The sequence below is a fragment of the Sprattus sprattus genome (genome assembly GCF_963457725.1).
Source record: "Sprattus sprattus genome assembly, chromosome: 16".
NCBI lineage: Eukaryota > Metazoa > Chordata > Actinopteri > Clupeiformes > Clupeidae > Sprattus > Sprattus sprattus.
In genome coordinates, this window is record NC_137914.1 from 28,624,262 (window position 1) to 28,643,736 (window position 19,475).

Genomic DNA, 19,475 nt, shown 5'->3' on the forward strand with positions numbered 1-19,475 from the left:
TGGATTGAAGCAAATGGTTTACAATTGGGCCTAGGCTAAACAAAAGTAGACCAGAGGCAATGGCATATCGATAATCTCCCTCTATCAAGGTCGCATTAATACTTCTGGCAGTGATAGGCTATTCTTACCACTCACCCATAACCTACTGTTACTTTTAATACATTAAGATCTGGGCATTAACACCACAGGGTGTCTGACTGACTCACTACCGGAATGCTTTCAGTGATAAAATGGCTGTAATGGAACACATAAACTGTATTTTGGGCAGAAGACATGTGGATTACCTGAACACATCGACTGTGGCCTACTAAACGTTTTGAATGGACTCATCTAGAGTCTTATTATAAAATAACACAGATGATTTACCGAAAACATGCATTCAAGACATCAGGTAGCTGTTTTGTCTGAGGCGTTAAAAATAACGACAAACTATTTTTAGCTACCCATCCTCATTGATTTTTTTTTACATGATGGTTAACTGTAATTGTACCATGCAAAATGACAGCTCGCAGTTGACCTATCCTGTACTGCACAGGATAAAGAAACAGTATACACTTTCATTAGGCAAACACGTCTTTAATTTAGTCAGCATAAGTATGTTGACCAATTCAACCCGTTTACCGTCTTTGGTTGAAGTGGAAAGAGGCTATAACAGGATATAGCTGATTCGGATGAAAGAATCAGTAACCTATTACATTAGGAAACTACAAAGACATCCTCTGTGGGTGTGTCCAACGTGACGTCATTCTCTGGGGCCAGTAACGAATGTCATATGACTAAACAGCAGGAAGAATTGGATATGTGAAGGTGCTATGTTCTCTAGAAACCGGCAGTTAAAATACAAATAGGTTATAATGGCCACGATTATCAAAGAAACACCAAGGTAAGTGTGGAGAGGTGTTATGGACCTACTGCATGTTATGCTTTTATATCTTCTGGGTAAAGTGTGCAGAGTTAGCTGGTTAGCCGTTTGCAAATCAGGATTGTGTTTTAGCCTGCAGGTCTGTCACTTTAACACCTCCGGCTGTGATGTATCTTTCAGTGTTTGTTCATGGTTGATATTTGTAGGGTGCATCTAAAACCACTATGTCTCTTCTCTAGTATTAAAGAGGCGATGATGCATGTTAACACAATTGACATCAGCAAGTTTTCTCGGCTACTCTCGCGTATCTTGCTGAAACTACATCTAAAGGTACGTGAAATATTTGTTTTATGATTGCACTATTCTGTTTGCCATGAAGTAACAGATTGCAAATAAGTCATCATGCTATGCTAACCACTGGGATGCAGTTGTTCGAAAGCCTACTGTAGTCTGGCAGATTATACTGGAAGATATCTATGACTTGTTTTACTTTTTTGGATCATAGCGTCAGCAATCTACTGTAGCCTATTGTACTGTAGTGTACTGAGCTGTTTGAATGCTGTGTTCTGTGTTTGAATGCTGTGTTCTGATATTGGTACAGACAGAGCGCCCTTTTAGTGAGGAGGAGGAAGAGAAGTTGCAGAGTGCTCTAGGAATGGAGAAGCCTGCCCTGACTCTGGTGTTGGAGACGATCTCTTTTATTTTGGAACAGGTTTGTAATGGAGGCTTTCCCAATCATTCCAAGTCAGCCTAGCTAATCAGCATGTTGTTGTGCTTAAACTTGAGTGCAGAACTTCCGCAACTTTAAATTGGAGCGGTAACAAGTTGCCTTCAACAGTTTCACACCATCAGTACTATCATTTCATCTTTACAAAGTTTTCACATCCTAGAGAAACAGCAGTTTGTTTAGCAGGTTGTTTATTCTTCATCCTTCAATTCTTTATTTGATGCTTGTGTGTTGGGGAGGTTACTTTAGAAATGTAATTCATTACAGTTACAGGTTACCCTGTTAAAAATTTAATAGTAGTGTAACTATTTGAATTACTTTATCTGAGTAACGTAACTAATTACTTTTTGATTACTTTTTGATTACTTTTCAATTTCTGTGATACATTTCTGGTAGGTTGTTAGCAACTGAAATTCAGATCGCTGCATGCACAGGCATGTAGGCCTACTAGCAGACGTGATGGCGCTGTAGACGTGATAGAGACACAGAAAGTTCTGGATCAAACTATTGTGGAGGGAAATGACAACGGGGGTGTTTGTACAGTAGCCAGAAAAACATGCGAAACAGTTTTTTTTTTTTTTTTAAATATACATTTGAGCAAGGTTTTGCTGACAGTATTAAGATGTAATTCAAATTGTAATTTTGAAAAATGTCGTAAGTAACTGTAATTGAATTACACATTTCTCTCCAGTAACTGTAATATATTAGTGTTACATTTATTTTGTAATTAAATTACGTAACACAATTACATGTAACTCGTTACTCCCCAACACTTTGTATACTTATATTGGTGTAAGTGTGTTATAACAAATAAATAAATCCTATACGTAGGACATGTGTATACTGATATTGATGTGTGTTATCCTGTACGTAGGACATATGTACATACTGATATTGGTGTAAGTGTGTTATATTGTACGTAGCACATGTGTATACTGATATTGGTGTAAGTGTGTCATCTACACTATATTTTTCCTGTGCACACTGACATTCTCTTTTGAATCATTTCCCTAAGAAGAGGTATGAACCCACTGATGTGTTTCTGTGCTTCTGCGTTTAGGCCGTGTACCACAACACAAAGCCAGCCACCCTAAAGCAACAGCTGGAGGCTTTAGGAATGGACCCAGACAAGGCTGACACTCTCTGCCAAGCTTGGACTACCACTGGCCCCGATGTCATTGAGAGGATCAGGGAGGGAATATTCGCTCCAAAAAAGGTAAAGATCCACCTTCACATATAAAAGCCACACAGTTAAATATGAAGGTCCACTATTAACACCTTAAACCAGAGACGCACCAATCCGTCATCAAAGGTCATCAAATCCGGCCACCCCACCTTTTGGGATGTGTGCGACTGAAGTTGGTGGTGAAGTTAGGAAAAGATGGTGGCTTTCTTAAAAAAAAAAAAAAAAAAAATACTATTTATTTACACCTTTATAAGAACACAAACGCACTTGTGCTTCAAAAACTAGGCAAACTGTACACATATAACTTGGCACAAAGTGTTTCATGCCTCTCCACTCTTCTCTCTTCTCATTGAATGAGGCACCCTTTAAATACCACAGCACATTGGGCTAAATTGGTCCAATTAGAGCCAACCATTGACTTGGGGAAGCCCGGACCCAACTATTGCAGTTCAGTTCAATTCAATTCAATTCAATTCAATTCAATACAATGTCTTTATACAGTGCCACTTGAAAGTATGTGAACCCCTTGAGCACTTAAGCGTTTTCTGTTGTTTTACCATGATTTTTCATTTTTTTATCACCAATTTTCCATAGATGAAATGTCAGGTTTATGTTTATCATTTGCATGTACTTGTTTAGAGGAAATAGTTTGAGTAGCCAAAAAACTACATGATACATAGAATTAGTCCATTTCAAAAGTAAGTGAACCCCTAGCTGAATTGGTAAAGTCAAGCAGGTAACAGATTCAGTGAAACTTATTTGGGTGCTTAATTAGTCAATTAAGCAAACCGATCATCTGAGACATCTTTAGGAAAAGGTTTGGGCAACACAGATTAAAAGAGAGAGGAAACCAACCAAACTGCTGTAGTCAGGGGCGGACCGGACGAACGGGCAAACCGGGCAGTTGCCCAGGGCCTCGGCCACCAGGGGGGCCTCGTCGTATTTCCGATTTTTTTTTTTTTTTTTGCTAATTAAAATAAATCACTTGGCATTGCAAAATAATGGCAATTCATAACAAGCATGAAAAACGATTATTTTCCTTTCACTATCAGCTTAAAATGTATCTTAATTCCATCATGGAACAAATTATTACAGGTCACGTGACTTTTCTGTCAATACTGACAATTTTTCGTGTGGTGACGTGCGGTCGCAAAGTTAAGAGGGAAACGTCTTTTAAGTGGCAGCGAGAAAAGAAAGAGGAAAGGGCAGGATGAGAAGTTCAGGGAGAAATTACCTAAGGTAACACACAATTTCCTATTAAGGAATTCTTCCGTGGAAGTGGAAGAAATATCTGATAATGTGTCGAGTTCATCTGATAATGTTTCAAGTGCGGCTAAGCCAAGTTTAGCGATTGCTAGCAGCAGCAGCAGACAAACGGCTTGTAGTGACACCAACTAGCTCTGCCTGTCTTGCTTCTACAAACGGTGAGCCATCATGTACCACAGCTGCCCATATCCGAGCCAGAGTCACACCCGCACTGACGACGACATGCATGATACTGCCATGGTCATGAACACAGCTCAAGCACAGCTGGCTGATAACGACAGCGGTGATGTCAACAATGTGAGTACATCAATGGTGGAGATACAGTGATTAGTGAAGGCCCCTATGGCGTGACAAATTAACAGATAGAGAGAGAATTGAAATGGTTAAAACAGGACCTGTACAAATTTGGAAGTTTCAGTTGAAAACATTCAGAAACAGAACTATAAAGCATTAATCAAATGTAACCAGTAACATTGTTTTGATTAAGAAATAAAAAAGTTACACTACTAAAACACTGTACTCAAAACCTCATCATTAAAATAAATTACAACTGTTTAATTGTTAAAGTCATATACTCACAATAAATGTCAGTTCCACATAACATTAAAACGATTTCTTTTTTTTGGGGGGGGGGGGGGGGGCCTCAACATTGTTCTTTGCCCAGGGCCTCCAATTTGCTAGAACCGCCCCTGGCTGTAGTGCCAAGGTGTACCCACACAGATCAACAATGCCGAAAGGAAACGAGATATCCGAGAACATCAGGAAGAAGGTTCTGACAGCCCATCAGTCTTGGGAAAGCTATAAGACCATCTCCAAAAGATTCCAGCTCCATCCATCCATCCAAGACAAATAATTTAGAAATGGAGGGCATTCAACATGACCGCATCTCTGCCTAGAAGTGGACGCCCATCAAGACCATCACCAAGAAGCACCAGAAGAAGAATAAATCAGGTAAAAGTCAACCCACACATCACCTCTAAAGAGTTTCAGACCTCTCTGGCAGCATCTGGGGTAAATGTACATGGGTCTACAATCAGACAAAATGGGCTGATTGTACTGATGGGCTGATGGACTGATGGGCTGTCAGAACCTTCTTCCGGATGTTCTCGGATATCTCGTTTCCTTTCGGCATTGTTGATCTGTGTGGGTACACCTTGGCACTACAGTAGTTTGGTTGGTTTCCTCTCTCTTTTAATCTGTGTTGCCCAAACCTTTCCCTAAAGATGTCTCAGATGATCGGTTTGCTTAATTGACTAATCTTACTTTTTTTAATCACTTACTTTTGAAATGGACTATTTCCATGATTCATGTAGTCTTTTGGCTACTCAAACAATTCCCTCTAAAAAAAGTACATGCAAATGGTAAACATAAACCTGACATTCCATCTATGGAAAATTGGTGATGAAAAAAATAAAAAATCATGGTAAAACAACAGAAAACTCCTAAAGGCCGAATTATGCTCTGTTTTAGACGTAACGCGTTAGCACGTAATTTACACAAGGAACTTGTTTTAGACAAGTTTTGATTTAAGGTTCGTTTTAGACGCAGAGCCGTGTTGCAAGGCTTGTGAGCCGTGTTGCGTGTTGCAAAGCAAATTGACGCCAGAACTGTAGATTTATTTTGAGTTAAGTAAGCCTATTTATTGCAGCAGGACAAAGGAAAAAAACTTACCGGAGCATGAAAGTGTAGTGGGCGAAAGACTTGATGTTATGAATACATGTGTTACACAAAATACAAATGTTGGCAATTCAGTACTAGTGGCGAAAAAGACAGCACATGACGCAAAAGTTCGTTTATTGACATCTTTTAATGACTGCGACAGGCTTTAAAACGATGTGTTTATGAGTTACATTATTCAAAGATGAGGTGGTAAACGGCGAGAGAATCTCATCATGTTGTCAATGCTTGTAACTACAATGGTGCTGGCCACAAGGTAACGGCAGGTTACTGTTAACTTTTGTATATGAGCAGACCGGGCTCATTCTATCAAACTCGCTGGTGCAATTGATGGATTCACGTCAATATGAACTCAATGAAAGATATCACCATGACTCACAAGTGGCGGAAAATGAATATGAAAGTACCTATTTGTTCTGAATGACCACATTCTCTCCAAACAATCGCGGGTGAGAATGGGATATTCGCGGTAATTTGAGCGTCCTTATAAGTGTTTAAAGAGGATTTGTAAAGGAGTTCATGTCTTCGGACCTCTTCTGTTATGTTTGTTCCTAATCCATAAGAAAAGGCTTGTGAGACGGTCTGCAGGGTATTCATGATTTAAAAAAAACGTCTGGGTCTAAAGAAGACTGTATGCTATTAACCCGGAAACGTGAGAAACTGAAAGGCTGTGGTAGCCGGCCAATCACAGCCTTTGCGAGCTGTGTAGGGCCGTAGTGTTTTAGTCGCATAGTCAGGAATTTTGGGCGACGCACTTAAGCACGTAAGGGGGGGTATTTTACCGCGCAAGGGGGGGTTGTGTATCTTACGTGCTTACGCGTTACGTCTAAAACAGAGCATAATTCGGCCTTAAGTGGTCAAGGGGTTCACATACTTTAAAGTGGCACTGTATATACATTGTCTATAGGCGCTTTACAGAGCCCCGAGCCTGAACCCCCTTAGTGCAAGCACAATGGCAACAGGGGCAAGAAAAAACGTCCTGTTAGTCAGGAAGACACCTTTAGCAGAACCACAGCACATAAGGGGGGACCCAACTGCTTGAGGTCGGCTGGGATGAGATAGGAAGGGAGGAAGGGGAGAGTTGTGTGGCAGAAGGGGAAGGGAAACAACAGGGGTTGTACACAGCCAGCATTTGGTAGATGTACGTAATATATATACAGACATCCGGTGGTAAATACATGATATAGGCAAGACCAGTTTAGGGGGTATACAATGTGCTCATAGGGTTACTGTTACAGGGCTAAGGGATGTATGGACAGAGAAACATTTCAGTGGTGGCAATAATGTATATTGTATATAAATGCTAGCATAGGGTATGGGGTAGAGCAGGGGTTCCCAACCTTTTCGACTCCGAGGCCCAACTTTTCGTATTTGTAACAGGTCGGGGCCCAACAGACACCCCGCTTATTTTAGCGAATCTATATTCCATTAGGCTAATTGAATCTATAATTATAATCCATTCATTCTAATTAATAAGCGATTGTTATGTGTGAGAAAAAGCAACATCAGCACCTGCCACAGGTGGAAGCCTATAAATAAATAAAAGAAAATCTAACTCTAGATATTGCATCAAAATTGTATTGTGCACCAGAAAACAGCAAAAATACACACAGAGAACTTAATTGCAGTAGGCCTAGGCCTATTTGTGCACAGCAAACAAGCAAGGAAATCAAACCAGAAAAGACCCAAAAGATAGCATGCACTCAAAACAAGTGATGGAACATGCAAACAAGACCACTCAGCTAGGCCTAATTAAAATAGGTGATGCTTCAGACATGCAAACAAATAGGTTCAAATAGGTCAATATAATGATCCGAATAATTTAAATAATGAATTAAATCTGTGGCTGCAATCTATTATCAACATAAATAGCACCAATCATTCCTGGGCAGTCGTTTGAGTTGGTAGCTGTCCACAGAAAAGCATAACCACTCCAATGATAACGCACAAAAACAGCACTAATGCAACTTTACTGACGTCCGTCGAATCCTATACATTTACGAGTAATCACTTCAGACAGCGTGTATTTTAGACACTGTTGTTTAATGGTATTTTTTTCGTGCTCTCTCGCCGTCAAGCAAGGAATGCGAAACACAATGCTGCCACTCGACGGTAAATCGTAACAATTATCCCCTGAAGCAATTCGGGAACACCTCAGTCAGCCCACCGTCTTCAACTATGTTGAAGAGCCGACAGTCACCACCAACCCAAACTGATACAGCGTTGGTAAAATTTTCACGGACTGGTCTAGTTATTTACCTAGAAACGTCATGGAGTGTGGGTTGGCAATCATCTAACCTGGGGCTGCTTTCTGTCGGGTGCTTTGCATTAAGGTGATAACTTAAAGACGAGTTGCTTCTGTGACAGCTAAATTCAGCTTGACAAATGCTACACACAACTTTAGATTTGTCGATTGTTCCGTCATTTTGCCTTTTAAACAGAAACTTTCCGCCAAACAATCCCTCAGCTCTCCATCTTTCACTACCGTCTCGGTCGCTCCTGCCTAACTGACTGTAGGCACGCGCTGGTTTCGTGTCAGTGGTCAACGCACACCGGAAGTAAACAAAGTTGTGTTAACTGCATTAACATATTTGTATCACATTAATGTCGGTCACAATAATATCATAGATGTACGCGTTACTCGCTCCGCGGCCCACCAATGGGGAAAAAAAAAATCAGAAACATTTTCGCGGCCCAAGGATAGTGCTCCGTGGCCCATGGTTTGGGAAACCCTGGGGTAGAGTAAGTGTACTGCAGTGCGTTGGCGGTGGGTGTAATTGGCTGAGGCTTTCTACAGGTAGACCAGGTAGTGGGGGAAACCAAGGGGAACATGAGTCACACTCCATTTTGGGGCCGTGGTGAGAAGGGGGGATTTCACCTTCTCACAGGGTGTTTAAAACAAACAGTGGTTGCACGGAAGTCAAAGCGTATCACTAAACTGGAAGCTTTTGCACATGAAGAGTGGGCTAAGATTCTAATAGAGATGTGTTAAAAGCTTTAGAGCACTTTTGGTTATAAAATATAATAGATGCTTTGAGAAATCATTTTGCGTATTGTAAATTTTATTTTATATTCTTAAATATTCACTGTAGTTAGTATGAACTTTCTTTAACAGTTAAATCAGTCTATATTTTCATTATTGAAACATGATTGCAACAGTATTTATTCTTGAGTACATTATTATAATGCATTTAGGAGGGTTTTCACAGTGGTTTCTAAAACCTGACACTCAAAAAAATCAACTCAACACCTAGTCTGCGAGCAGATCAACACAAACTCTGTCAAACTCAAGCACACATTGCAAAATAAAGTATTGCAAAATAACCCTTTTTTTTCTAAAAACACTTTTCCAAAATAACACTTTTTCTAAAACACAACTCGCGCAATTCACTTTCTAAGACACAAACACAAAGTGTGTCCTTCAAAATACTATGGTTTTGAACCACTGTTAAGGGAAATCATACACAGGAAGATGTCCATCCCACTCTGTCAGTCGCCATCCTCTCCTCACCTGTGGTCTTGCTCTGTCCCCTCAGAGAGTGAAAGCCCATTTATCATCTCATCAGACGCTCTTCATCTGCCCTCCATCACCAGCTTCTCTCTTGCCCGCTAATGTTTTATCCCCCAAGGCAGGTTGATGAAGTATTTGACAGTAAACCTTCGACTATAGGGCCCCCGCCAACACTAATGAAGAGGCTTAATGTTAATGCAGCAGCAGCGGCCTGCCTTCAGAAAGATTGAGCCAGACAGCCAGCCTTTTGAACTCCCAACCAACTGAACTTTTACTTGAGTTTTATCACAGAGATTCGTGATCGATTTGAGGCGTATACATCAGTCAATGCTGTGATCTAATGGTGTTGAGGCCGTTATTGACATGCACCTATTGAGCTACTGAGGCAGCATGCCTGTCTGAAGAGCTGCTTTGTTGGGTATTGATATGAAAGCTTTCTATCCAGGTGTTCTCTCCCCCCCCTGCTGTTACATGCACTAGATTAGAACAGGAGAACTATCGGAGCACAGCTGTGAGCAAGCTAGCAGGGTTGAGTTCATCCATCTGAAATGTTCCAATATTCCATATTATCCATGTTTTATTCATTCAAAACTGAGCACTTTCAGTAGAGCTATTTGGAATGTTAAGTGTTCATTGCGCTCATTTGGGAATACCATTCTTATTCTAATCATGCTTAACATCTTATGCTTGACATGCAGGTAAGTCACAGTTCATTACTAGTTTGTAGGTTGTGTTTTGGAAATGGTTAATAAATGTGTGGTCAGTCCAGCTGTTATCAAATGCCTGAGTTTGATGTTGAAATGTGTTGTGATGTGATGTGATGTGATGTGATGTGTTGTGATGTGTAGTGATGTGTTGTGATGTGTTGTGATTAGTGCTGTCAAACGATTAAAATATTTAATCGTGATTTATCGCATTTTTGTCATAGTTAACTCAAAATGAATCGCGATTAATCGTAAATGTATTTATTTGCATGTTTTATTTTATTGAAAAACAACATTGCCAAACAGGACGGTACAAAATAAAATTATAAAGTGCACATTTCAGATAAACAAGGACTCAGCCTATAGTGCAAAAAAAAAAAAAAAAACTTGTTTTTGTATTATTTATTTACAACGCGTTAATCGGGCGATAAAAAAATTAAATATCATTAAATCAGTAAATAACGCTTTAAACTGACAGCACTAGTTGTGATGTGTTGTGATGTGTTGTTGCTGTCCTCAGCTGGAGCAGGTGGGGTGGCAGATGAGTCTGCAGATGGGTCAATCCAGCCAGGCCAAGCTCAAGGCCCCCCGTGCGGTGTTGGACCTGGGACTTCAACATGAGGATACAGAGGTACACACGCACAACATGCTGAGTGTACACTTGACCTCTACTCATTTGAATTAGCGAGCATGTTCGTATACTACTACACATGCAATGTACATACACACACAACATGCAGAGTGTACCCTTGACCTCTACACATTTGAATAAGCGAGCATGTTCGTATACTACTACACATGCCCTGCACATTCAGACAGACTCTCATGATGTCATGTACCCTTATCCATTTGTGCATATCCACTCATCAGAACACAAACATACCCTTATTTTAGTTCCATTAACTATTGCCTGGAAGCAGATTTGTCAACCCCATGCTGAGCTTGCTCACTGGTGAGAAATGTTTAACATCTGTTCTTGGTGGCGTAGTGGCAAAGAGTTTTGGGATTTGGGATATGTTGGTGGCATGGTGAAGGTTTTTTGGATTTGTGCTCTAAAAGCAGAAGGTTGGTAGGTCTGTTGGATTGCATACCAAAAAGACAAAGACGCGTGATGTTTTGAGGGCAGACAAAGATGGATCCGTACATCCCTAGATAACCCCATACGAGTGACAGTAGAAAGACCTTGGGTTCTCACCACAGTGTGTTACAGGTGACAAGGTGAAAAGTGTACTTCATTGTGGTGCCTGGTGTGAAGCCATGGCATTGATGGCAAGGAGAGGAGTAGATCCATTGTTATAATCAGGACATCACTGGATAGTTCAACATTATTCAATAGTCACATGGTACACATTTTGTTGGAACAGACAGCGGAACGATGGGTTTATGGTCTTGGAGTTGGCAATTCCTCCTTCTCTCAGGAGGGGGGCACTGTTGCTACATGAAGAACTTGGCAGTTTTTAAAATGTATGAGCAATTCTCAGACTTGCACTACTCTTATCCTGTCTCTAAATTTTGTGAATGATTTTTATTTGCTTTGGTTGTACAGAAGAAATATTATTTCACCTAACCGATGTATGCTTTTGAAGGCATTATCTGTTATTTTAATTCAACTCATTAAACTCTTCGTAGCGTCTTTTCAGGTTGTTTTTTTTATTGACAAAATTGACAATACTTTGCAGCTGCTTTAAAAAAGTTGAGTTGTTACTCAGTTTCCTCATGCTCCCTAGGAAGATAGCCACTAAGGTGAGTTTGCTCAAAATATACATTTGAAATGGTGTCAATTTCACGGTGGGGCTGTGATGATTCACCGATACAGATCGAAAACCGGTTATAATGTTAAAGATGCAACTTCACTGAAAAGCGGTCCCTGGATCAATTTAAATGAAGGCCTACCATGAACCGGTTGATACGGCCCAATTCTAAAGTTATGAATTGGTGGACTAAAGCTTTGCTGCAAATTCTGCTTTGTTATAAGCTGCTGCAGAAGACCTAGCAAGTCTTGTAACTTTCAAAATAATAATGACCACCTCTCATTCCCTTATACACCTGCACTGCATCTTGATGTTTTACAAGAATACTGTTGACACAGATATACAGTACTGTGCAAAAGTTTTAGGCAGGTGTGAAAAAATGCTATGAACTAAGAATGCTTTGAAAAATGTAAACAATAAATGTTTATTTTTTATCCATTTACATGGTAAGACTGAGCACAGCAACAAGACACAACGTAGTTATACTGCATCAGCAGGGTCTCTCCCAGACAAAGATTTCAAAGCAGACAGGGGTTTCGAAATGTGCTGTTCAAGCTCTTTTGAAGAAGACGTTGAGGATCGTAGACGCAGTGGTCAGCCAAGGAAACTTAATGCAGCTGATGAAAAACACATCAAGCCTATTTACCTTTGAAATCAGAAGATTTCAATCAGTGGCATCAGCTCAGAACTGGCAGAAACCAGTGGTACCCAGGTACAGACATTTACTGTCCGGGGAAGTCTGGCCAGAAGTGGTCTTCATGGAAGAGTTGCAGCCAAAAAGCTCTACCCCGACAAGGAAACAAGGCCAAGTGACTGAACTAAGCACGAAAACATAGAAACTGGGGTGCAGAAACATGGCAGAAGGTGCTATGTACTGATAAGTCAAAATTAGAAATATTTGGCTGTAGAAGAAGGCAGTTTGTTCGCCGAAGGGCTGGAGAGAGGTACAATAATGAGAGTCTGCAGGCAACAGTGAAGCATGGTAGAGGTTCCTTTCCAGTTTGGGGCTGCATTTCTGCATGTGGAGTTGAAGATTTGGTCAGGATGAATAGTGTCCTCAATGCTGAGAAATACAGGCAGATACTAATCCATCATGCAATACCATCAGGGAGGCGTATGATTGGCACCAAAAGTATTCTGCAGCAGGAACATTACCCCAAACATACAGCCAATGTCATTAACAACTATCTTCAGCTTAAAGAAGAACAGAGAGTCCTGCAAGTGATGGTATGACCCCCACAGAGCCCTGATCTCTACATCATCGAGTCTGTCTGGGTTTACATGAAGAGACAGGAGAATTTTAGGAAGCCTACATCCACAGAAGATCTGTGGTTAGTTCTCCAAGATGTTTGGAACAATTTACCAGCCGAGTTCCTTCAAAAACTGTGCGCAAGTGTATCTGGAAGAATTGATGCTATTTTGAAGGCAAAGGGTGTTCACACCAAATATTGATTTAATTTAGAATTTTCTTCTGTTCCTTCACTGCATTTTGTTAATTTATGAAGAATTGATGAAAATAAACTGTTAACACTTCCATTTTTGAAAGCATTCTTAGTTTACAGCATTTTTTCACACCTGCCTAAAACTTTTGCACAGTACTGAATACTACAATGGTCAATATTTACAGGACATCCATGCAATATGGTAGCAAAATTGAGTGAAACCTACTCTAACAAGACGCAACAATGGTTTGTCTTTGGTAACTGTGATACTGATTTCATCCTGACTACAGAACTGATGCATGCTGCTCCACACAAACATAAAGACACAACATGTGTGTGTGTAGTACATTTGTTAATTGCAGTATATTGAATGTAGTCTATGCACGCTAACCATCAAACATATACGTATACAACATTACATATACAAACATATACTGTACATATACAACCGGTAATGCTACACGAAGCAGCTAACGTAGCAACACACAGTAAAACCTAAGCTGTGTGCTATTGTGTCTGTTAACTAGGGACCCAAGCTAATATTACAAACCTCTCCTTGTTAATCGCTAGCCACATGGAGTTATCTCAGAACATGTGTTATTAGCCTTCTTGTTTATGGAGGTATAAATCACGACGCACACCCCTCCAGACCAACCCCTGCTCAGCACATCATAGATTCCTTTCCCCTCCTGTCACTCTGTGAACTCTTCAAAACATCTATCGAGGTGTAGGCCCATGCAGCAGAGGCTACGCTTACACAGAACAATGGACTGTTTTAATTGGCTTTAGCTCAGCCAATGAGAAGAAGGGGATCACTTCCTTATAGTTGGTGTTGGATAATAATATATATATTTTTTTCAGTGCTAAGGGCTTTGCAAAGTTTGTGAATGGCATTGTACTGAAGGGGTAAGGGCCCTTGTGTTTTTTATAATATTTTTTCACATTTCTCTCCCTAATGAACTGCTAAAGTGAGGGCATGGGTGTGGGAGACAGACTTCAGTTTATATTCATCATGTTAAAAAGTATTTTTTTCCCTAACTATGGAAAATGTAATAAAACACAATGGCATGCAGTTCTGAAATGATGGGCTACATTTGTCTAAGTTTTTCCCATGCCATAAAGTAACAGAAATACTTGGGGATACTTTTTTTAAATATATCTATTTGAATTAAGCACTTTTATATAATTGGCTTGTTTTAATTCATCATGGAAAATGAGTGTCTACATTAAACAAATATTAAGAAGTGGATCAGATTGCATTGTGTTGCATCGCATCAAATCTCACAGATTGTTCTGTATTAATATGTATCGTCCTTGAAACGTCGAAGACCATGTGTCTAGATACGTATTGGATGGTCGTATAAGGGAAGGATGGCCTCCCCTAGTAGAAACATGAATTATAGCAGAGTTTCCGGGAGCCTGACTTTCTTCCTCTATCTTTTTGAGTAGTTTGTTCAGAGTTACAAGAAGACTGAAAATGCCAAATAAACACATGTCGCCTATATCAGTTTTAGTATAGAGATATAATCATCCAGGCTCATTTGTCATGGGCATGAGCTGATGAATTTATGTTTTAGCTGTCTAAATGTCCTTTCCTATCTGTGTGCGTGTGACAGTGTACAGCATGCTAACTGATAAGGTGTATCTGTATATCATTTTTTCTATCTTATTTTCATGCAACCCTGAGTTGCAGCACAAATCAGACAACAGACTCATCTCCCACATTCTCTCCAGAGGCTGCTGGAACAGACCCCAGTGTGCTGCTTGAACAGGCCCCAGTGTGATTAACACCAGATATCTGAGGTCCATCATGTCCGTGACGAGGAGAAGGTTTTGAAACACACACGGCAGACTGTTTTTCCATGATGAAGCGGAGGGGGAAAGAGATGGGTGTGCGTGTTCAAGTGTATTTAAAGGGGGGTGTGGGCTTCCCTGTTAGTAGCTTGGAAATATTTGGAATTCAGTGGGCAATAGACATTGTCAGTTGTTGAGATTTAGCACATACACACAAAAATGTGTACACTATCTTCAAAAAAGGTCCATAGATAACTAAAAACGTCTGAACACATGAACTGATCCTGTTAGCGTGTTGCCTGAGATCAAGCAGCCAGACTCCCAGCCCACTCCCTCTCTCCAGCTGACAGGGTAGTTTAGGTGATGGATGGAGTGGAACATGGGGCAGGAGATGGGCTGCATCCTTCCACCCCCTTCCAGCATCCAGGCCTGAGCACTCACAGTGGCAGGGGCCAGGCACACTCACAGCCCATGGTCAGGTGCTCCTTGAAGGGGATTGAAGACTCCTCTGAATCCCTGCCCTGGGTGAGGTGGGAGGCTCCCTTATGCCTGCACCCCTCCGATTCACCCCAGCAAAGAGAGTGCAACACAAAGATGTATGTCTGATTTCAGGCTTGTTAAGCGGGTGCTCTTAGATCTTTGATCAAATTCACAATCACCTTTGGAAGTTCCTCTTCAACACTACGCTTTTTGTCAGAAAAGCGCGAGAAAATCAAGAGACACACATAGAAACCTGCTAATTGGTGACTGTGCCTTGATTATTATGGGATGCCGATGTGTCATACTTAGCTTTGTGTGCAGTGCGAACTAATTCTCAGGTTTTTTTTTTCTCCTCTCTTCAAATCTGTTCATGACTTTTTATCAAAGCGCCTGAACTTGAAAGGCTGCTGATGCTTAATGTGTTTTTCTGGGCTCCGCCACTGAGGAACGGAAGGCCTTTGTCAGAGTTTTCCCACTGAAGGCTGCAACCTCATTTATTATTACCCTGAGATAAAGCCTGTAATTAAAGATCCCATTCTTTTTTCTCTTCCTTTCTCTTCTGTCTTTTCCTCTTCACAAGTGAAACAAGTGCCTCTGATCCTGCTCCTCTGTGTATGCCTACATGGCTGAAACAAACAACATCTACATGAAATCATTCAAAATGTCAGACAGGTGTGTGCTAACTCTGAATATCGGTGTACTAACTGAAATGTAATGTGATTTGCCCCTTCAGTGCATCACACATGTAGCACTGGATCATGGCACTGTTAAAAAATGGACACAGTCACAGTATTGTGAAGTGTGTGTGTGTGTGTGTGTGTGTTTGTGTGTGTGTTTGTGTTCATGTTCATGTCTTTGGCTTAATCTCTTTAGGTTGTTGTTCTGGGCTGATCTGTTCCCTAGGTGATTTCCCCAGGCATAGTTGTGTTGTTATTCTGGTAATGATGTCACCGTTTCATCCTTAAGCTTGATCACTGGTGGGCCTTGTCCTTTGACTAGTCTTTTCAGTCTGACATCTTCTGTCTCTCTGTGCTGCACGTTAGCAATTATCAAACCCAGGAGGCTCCCTCACTAGACGTGCACATATTAGCAATGGGTAGGCCAGATAAGTCTTTTGTGTTTCGCTCATTCATCTTTTTTCTTGCCATTTCTTTCTCTTTTGTATTCATTCTTGTTGCTTTTCTTGTAAGGTTGTAACTTGCTTGCTTTCTCCCTCTTTCTCTCATTTTGTTTTATAAGAGGGATTTTTTAAAAGTATTGCCCGGAAACAACCATCTAGAGTTAGAAAGTTTGAAATTGAAATTAATTTTGGTCTGACACCTTTTTCTTTCTTAGTTACTATGTTCATTGCTTTTGAGCTTTGGACAGAAGCTTTTGAGAGTTTTTTCTCACCCATTGTATTCCCGTCTCAACTTGAAAACCTATAGACCCCATTTCACTGGTCATTCTTGCTAAGCACCCGTTGAGACAAATGGCTGTTATTTATAGAGCCAGCGGTGAGAGATTGGCCATCACTGGCATCTCTTTCCCACAAGCATGTGGTGACGAGGACACAACCCTCCCGCTCCCAGGGCTGTTCAGACGACATACCAGAGGCACCCTGAAGGGCTGCCTAGGCGATGGCTGAAGTCACCACACAACAGAGCACTTCTCTGCCTATGAATAGCTGTCCTGAGCCTTCATTTCTTCACTGCTCAACTCCACAGGCAGGAAGAAAAGGAGGGAATTGAAAGAGGGAGAGGACGAGAAAAAGAGAAAAGCAGTACTATATTTTAAAATGGAGGACTGTGAGCTTTCATGTTAGCTGGAGTCTGGCTCTCTGTCACGTTTTGTCATGTAACCCACTGCGTTGTTTCCAGGCCACCCCCTTGTAGTTCAGAAGTGTTTTGGCAAGAGCGTTGCTTGCCCCAAACCTGGCTCAGAGGAACGCACACCCACTCGACCACAGCAGATCAGGCTCAAGTCATGTTTGTTGGGATGTTTGTCTCTGGAGCTGAGGAATGAACTGTTACTCATTGGTTTGATTGTGGCCCAGTAGGATCACAGGGGGTTGGGGTGAGATTGGGACTTGCTTGGGCTAGCTGGTGTTTAAATTAACCAGCTTTTGTCTGGTTACCATAGAGACGACACTAGCCAGGGGTTCATGCACAACTGCCATTGGCACAGCTCTCTCTAGGTGACTGCAGTGATTTGATCTGTTCAGAGGCTGGCGTGCCACAGCACCATACAAACATAAGTGTACACACACACACACACACACACACACACACACACACACACACACACACACACTGCTAACCTTAGGACAACCAGATGGGACATGACACCCACATTCATACAGAATTATAGATCACAGTTCTCCAAATACTGTAGGTGTGTATCTTCACACACACACACACACACTCTCTCTCGCTCTCGCTCGCTCTCTCTCTCTCGCTCTCTCTCCATCCACATAATAGCACAGAGAGAACAGGCTTTAACAAGCAGTGGTAAGAGCTGAAGGATTCTCTTGTGCTTGGGCCCCTCCACAGACTGAGGTTGGTGCTTTCAGAATAGGACAGTGAACTACAAACGCTTCAATGGGCTATTTCTCAATGACTAAACTCAAAAGAAGATTCTGTAGCCCACGGTTTATTTTGGAAATGTATTAAAAATGTGCAAACAACAACACCGCATCTTCAACAGAGTCAAAACTGTGGAAAGACTCGACTGTTAGACATTCAATAAGCCATAGTTTACTGGAGGACACTCCCACAACAAGGCCATCTGTCCAGAAAAACAATAAAATGGCCGAAGTTAACTAACCAAAAGTCTGTGATAATGAAGTCCGCTTTATGTCAAAGTCAAGCCACGTTTTGTGCTCTTGACGTCTTCCATAAAAGGTTCAAAAAGCACCACATGTACTGTTTTGAGCATGTTCTGCCTTCATTGACTCACTGTAGCCACTGGACCATTTTTTTCATGTGGCATATGCATGCAGGCGTTAGAAAGCATAGCCCATTATGCTCATTATGTCGTTTAAGAGTTTTTTTGCTGAAAAAAGAAAACATACATTATGTCTGTGTCTCTCTCTGAGGGTGGTGAAAGACACCTACAGAAAGCTTCCTACGACTTCTTCGTCTTAATTGAGGGAATGTGAGGAACCGTTTGTGAGTTCTACGTCTTAGTTGAGGAAATGTGAGGAACTGTTGGGGATTCTGCGTCTTAATTGAGGTAATGTGAGGAACCGTTTGGGATTCTGCGAGGGTCAAACACATTAGAAGATGTCAGTATTATAATTATGGGTTCTCTGCTCTCCCCAGCGCTCCTCTGTGTGTGTGGACCGGTACAGTTGAGCGTAGGAAATGAGAGGACCTAGCAGCTGTGTGTGTGCGTGTGCGTATGCGTGTGTGTGTGTGTGTGTGTGTGTGTATGTTCTCAATCTTGTATTTTATTTTATTTGTCAGTGTGGATAGACATGCCCGGTGGATAGCTGGCTGGATTACAGCCCCCGTGTGCCCACTTCCAGCCTTCACCTAACCCAATAAACACTGCAAGTAGATCCCCCCTGTGAGCCAGAGATGGATCGATCCCCTCTCCCAAACCAACCACAACAGATTGTTGCCATGGCCATCTTTCACATTTCAAGTTACTCAGCAATTGTGCTATTCCACCCCTGAACATGTATGTATTATTCTATGGTCCAGAACATCAGCAAGACAGGTCTCACCCTGGCACAGGGAGGGGATGAATTAGGTTCAAATTCCAGCCTCACTTAGAAGCAGGGTCATATATAGGAACAGCTTTCTCTGCTCCAGCTAAGATCTGCCCAGAATGTTCTAGTCCCCGCCCCGGCCTGACCTGCTTTGGTGCAGGAGGATGAATTATGAAGGGAGGGAGGAGGAAGCAGCACAAGCTTCAGTAGCAGGAGGCCTGTGAGTCTCTCCACGGGAGCAGTCCTTGACTGCCATCACGCTTGTGTGAATGACCTCAGGTGCTGCCTCCAGTCACACACCTGTGAGGAGACACTGTTGTGTGCTGTCTGACATTGTGTGTGTGTATCTGTGCTTTTGTGCGTGCGCTTCACAGCCTTCAA

General features: G+C 41.5%; 1 protein-coding gene across 1 annotated transcript in view; it reads left to right on the forward strand.

Moving 5' to 3' along the window:
* Positions 1-787: 787 nt before the first annotated feature.
* Positions 788-19,475, forward strand: part of commd10 (COMM domain containing 10) — a 57,475-nt gene continuing 38,787 nt past the window's right edge. The window contains exons 1-5 of the mRNA XM_080854545.1: positions 788-883; positions 1,102-1,192; positions 1,464-1,574; positions 2,650-2,805; positions 10,454-10,564. Coding sequence (XP_080710671.1) covers positions 855-883; positions 1,102-1,192; positions 1,464-1,574; positions 2,650-2,805; positions 10,454-10,564 — 498 coding nt within the window. The 5' untranslated portion in view covers positions 788-854. The remainder of the gene's footprint in view (positions 884-1,101; positions 1,193-1,463; positions 1,575-2,649; positions 2,806-10,453; positions 10,565-19,475) is intronic.